Source organism: Dysidea avara, chromosome 7, assembly GCF_963678975.1.
Source record: "Dysidea avara chromosome 7, odDysAvar1.4, whole genome shotgun sequence".
NCBI lineage: Eukaryota > Metazoa > Porifera > Demospongiae > Dictyoceratida > Dysideidae > Dysidea > Dysidea avara.
In genome coordinates, this window is record NC_089278.1 from 14,244,406 (window position 1) to 14,247,490 (window position 3,085).

At 40.5% G+C, this 3,085-nt stretch overlaps 2 protein-coding genes across 2 annotated transcripts; both read left to right on the forward strand.

Annotated features, from left to right (window-relative positions):
* Positions 1–1,737: 1,737 nt before the first annotated feature.
* On the forward strand, positions 1,738–2,321 carry LOC136260200 (ATP-dependent DNA helicase RecQ-like). Its single transcript, XM_066053837.1, has 2 exons — positions 1,738–1,968; positions 2,112–2,321. Exons 1-2 carry the CDS (start codon positions 1,738–1,740, stop codon positions 2,319–2,321), a joined length of 441 nt encoding a protein of 146 aa, XP_065909909.1.
* A 67-nt stretch (positions 2,322–2,388) lies between these two features.
* LOC136260201 (uncharacterized) lies at positions 2,389–2,877 on the forward strand. The gene has a single exon (XM_066053838.1). The coding sequence runs from the start codon at positions 2,389–2,391 to the stop codon at positions 2,875–2,877; it is 489 nt and encodes a 162-aa protein (XP_065909910.1).
* Positions 2,878–3,085: the final 208 nt, after the last annotated feature.

Sequence of the window (3,085 nt, forward strand, 5' to 3'; positions counted from 1 at the left end):
TCTGCATTGATCACGTGCACTAATCAAAATTAGGTGAATGTGAGCTATGTTTCCACTGGGTCCGGGTCCTCCGTTGACCCATGCTTTCTCTGTGTATCCTGCAAGATGAATTGCAAGGTAGCTTTGTATTGTGTTTCTGTTATCGTGAAAATCGCGTAGTAAATGTTTTTGGTTGGCGGTCATTCCCACCATAGTGCTGTGACCCTTTGCGGGTGAGCTGCTGCCATAGCAACATCCGCCATCTTGGAGTACAACCCATCTGATAGCGTAGGGGCGGCTGCGTCAGACTAGTCTGGCGCTGCCGACCCTTTTACGCCGCTCACTTTTTGATTAGTTGGGCGGCGCTCGCTGTAAAAGGGTCTGGTCACAACCGCATACTAAACTTGTGCAGCTGGAATTTAATTAACGTCTGAATCACGCGGGTTTCGTCATGGTGACGGCGTAGTTCAGTATGGCCTCAAATGTTTCTTCCTCCTTCAGCCAACTAGACGAAACTATCAGAGGCGTAGCGGCCCCTGTTTGCTTAGGCTGTGGGAAAATTATCAACGACGCGACTAACAGAAGAAATTTGTTTGGAAGCTCCCAGTCGGCACCGGCCGTATTGCGGCTATATGGAAGAAGTTACTATAGTATGTTCACGTTGAGCTGAATCCTGAAAAACAGCTAAAAATTAAAAGTGGATTTTTTCTCAACAGAGTTAACATTTCAGCCAACTAGATGATTATTGGTAACAGCAAAGGTGTCAACAACAGACATGTACGGTTTGGCTCCATTACAAGTTCGGGAAAGGGCTGTAATGGACACTGTACTTATATGGCTTCCCCATAGGAAATGTATTGTGAAAATTTTCATTGGCCGTAAATATTATGTCAAACATTTGAACAAAAAGATTTTGAAATATTTTTAGCGGATCAAGCAGTACTACAAATGAGCCAAATTTCAAGATCATGTGTAATTGCATCCATGAGTTATTAAATGTTTTTGAGGATTCAGCTCAACGTGAACGTACTATAGAAACTGAACTGGAAGAAAGTGGCGCTGTTCTCTAGTAATGGAGAGGTTCACTCTAATCACGGGAGCCAGAAGAACATGTGTAAACCGTGTTTTCGTTTGTATAAAAAGGCCATTAAAGCAGTACAGGTACGTCAATAGCTCAGTATATACTCAAGTCAAGGCAAATTGTATAGCTACTACATACAGTAGCTAGTCTGTAGTGCATACGTCAATCTAGAGTGTTTATGTACTTTCATCATTTCATATTGATGGTTTTCTCTCTGTGCAACATGCTCCCAAGTATATAAATTTGTATTGGGGGAAGTACAGTGCGTGAAGTAGCTACAGGACAGAAATAATAGCTATAATACATCAGTCAGTAATAGTAACTTTTCCCAGTAATACAGCTATTAGCTATAGCTACATAGCAAATTATGTCAGTATGATTTGCAAATCAAATAGGAAATGAAATCAAACCTAGCAAATGTACTTCCTAGTCTGACGCTGCCAACCCTTTTACGCCGCTCGCTTTTTGATTAGTTGGGCAGCGCTCACTGTAAAAGGGTCTGGTCACAACCGCATACTAAACTTGTGTACGCTGCCACTATAGTGGCAGCACCAATCAAATCACAGCATTTGTAATTAACTATATATTTGGCGCGTGACGAGCTGAACCTTGGATACTATTGTCCCGAGGGTATAGTATCTACGGTAACTCACTGGAGGAGGATGGAGTGCGCTGTTATGAACTGTATACAGAAGCTTGGCTACACAAAACTGAAACCAGAGCAAATGAATGTAATAATATCATTTTTGAGTGATAGAGATGTGTTTGCTGTTTTGCCTACTGGGTTTGGTAAAACTCTGTGTTATGCCTGTCTTCCCCTGGTTTTTGACAAATTATCCCGGACTAAAGAAGTAAACCCATCGATAGTGCTAGTCCTAACACCTTTAAATGTCATTATAAGAGACCAGGTTTGTTGAATACTCATGTGAGCTTTATGCATTTAGCTATCTAAGACTAAAAGTGAAGGCTTTTACAGTAGTTGGCTAAATGTATTCTCAAAATTGTATAGCTAAATATGCAGGTGATGTTAATAGCTCCATTCATTATATAGGCAGAAAATTTAAAGGCCAGGGGTCTGAAGGTTGGTATGTTAGGAGTTGACAAAGAGAATGAACTGGCAGCTGGAATGTTCCAGATAGTGTTTTCATCCCCAGAAATTCTGTTTATGAGCCGACGCTGGAGGGTAATGCTTACATCAGAGACATACTCATCTTGCATTCGAGCCTTAATCATTGATGAAGCTCACACTTGCAAACAATAGTATGTAAACAATTCATGTAGCTACAGCCAAATGTATAATTAATTACAGGGGTGATACATTTCGAAAAATGATGTCCCGGATCGGAGAGCTTTGCAGTCTAGTTCCTCAGAAGGTTAACATAATGGCATTAACTGCCACTGCTACAGTCAAACCACGAAAAGAAGTGGCAGATATCATTGGTTTATACAATGAGGTTGTAATTTCTATTTCACCTGATAAACCAAACATTGTCTATATGGTGAAAGAATTTGTAACAGTTAGCCAGACATTTTCTCCTTTAGTAGAAGTTGTTGCCAAAAATGGATTGAGTGTCCCTAAAACAATAGTTTATTGCTATCGCATGGAGGACTGTGCCACCTTGTACTTGTACTTCAGGGAATCACTGAAAAAAAAGTTTGTATTTCCAGTGGGTGCCTCCGATTTACCAAGGTTTCGGATGGTTGATATGTACACAAGTTGCACTGATCCAGTCATCAAAGATACCATCATCACCCAGTTTACCAAACTGCAGAATCCCCGTATTTTGATAGCCACTATTGCATTTGGTATGAGGTGACCATGCATGTGTATAGTGACATGTTACTGGTAGAGTAAGCCGCCAATCTTTGGGTCATACATACATTGGCGTATAATGACAAATATTGTCTTTATGCTTAAAGACAAGATTTTACGCCAATCATTTCTTTAACCCTAAAGAAAAGATTTTATGCCAAGCTTGCCATTAAGTACTTAATGACAAGCTTTTACGCCACTGTCACTGGCAT

Excerpts from the sequence above, each read along its gene's own strand:
- LOC136260200 (XM_066053837.1), top strand. The coding sequence starts at position 1,738 with ATGAACTGTATACAGAAGCTTGGCTACACAAAACTGAAACCAGAGCAA. Across the intron at positions 1,969-2,111 it reads ATGTCATTATAAGAGACCAG|GCAGAAAATTTAAAGGCCAG; the intron begins GTTTGTTGAATA and ends TTCATTATATAG.
- LOC136260201 (XM_066053838.1), top strand. The coding sequence starts at position 2,389 with ATGATGTCCCGGATCGGAGAGCTTTGCAGTCTAGTTCCTCAGAAGGTT.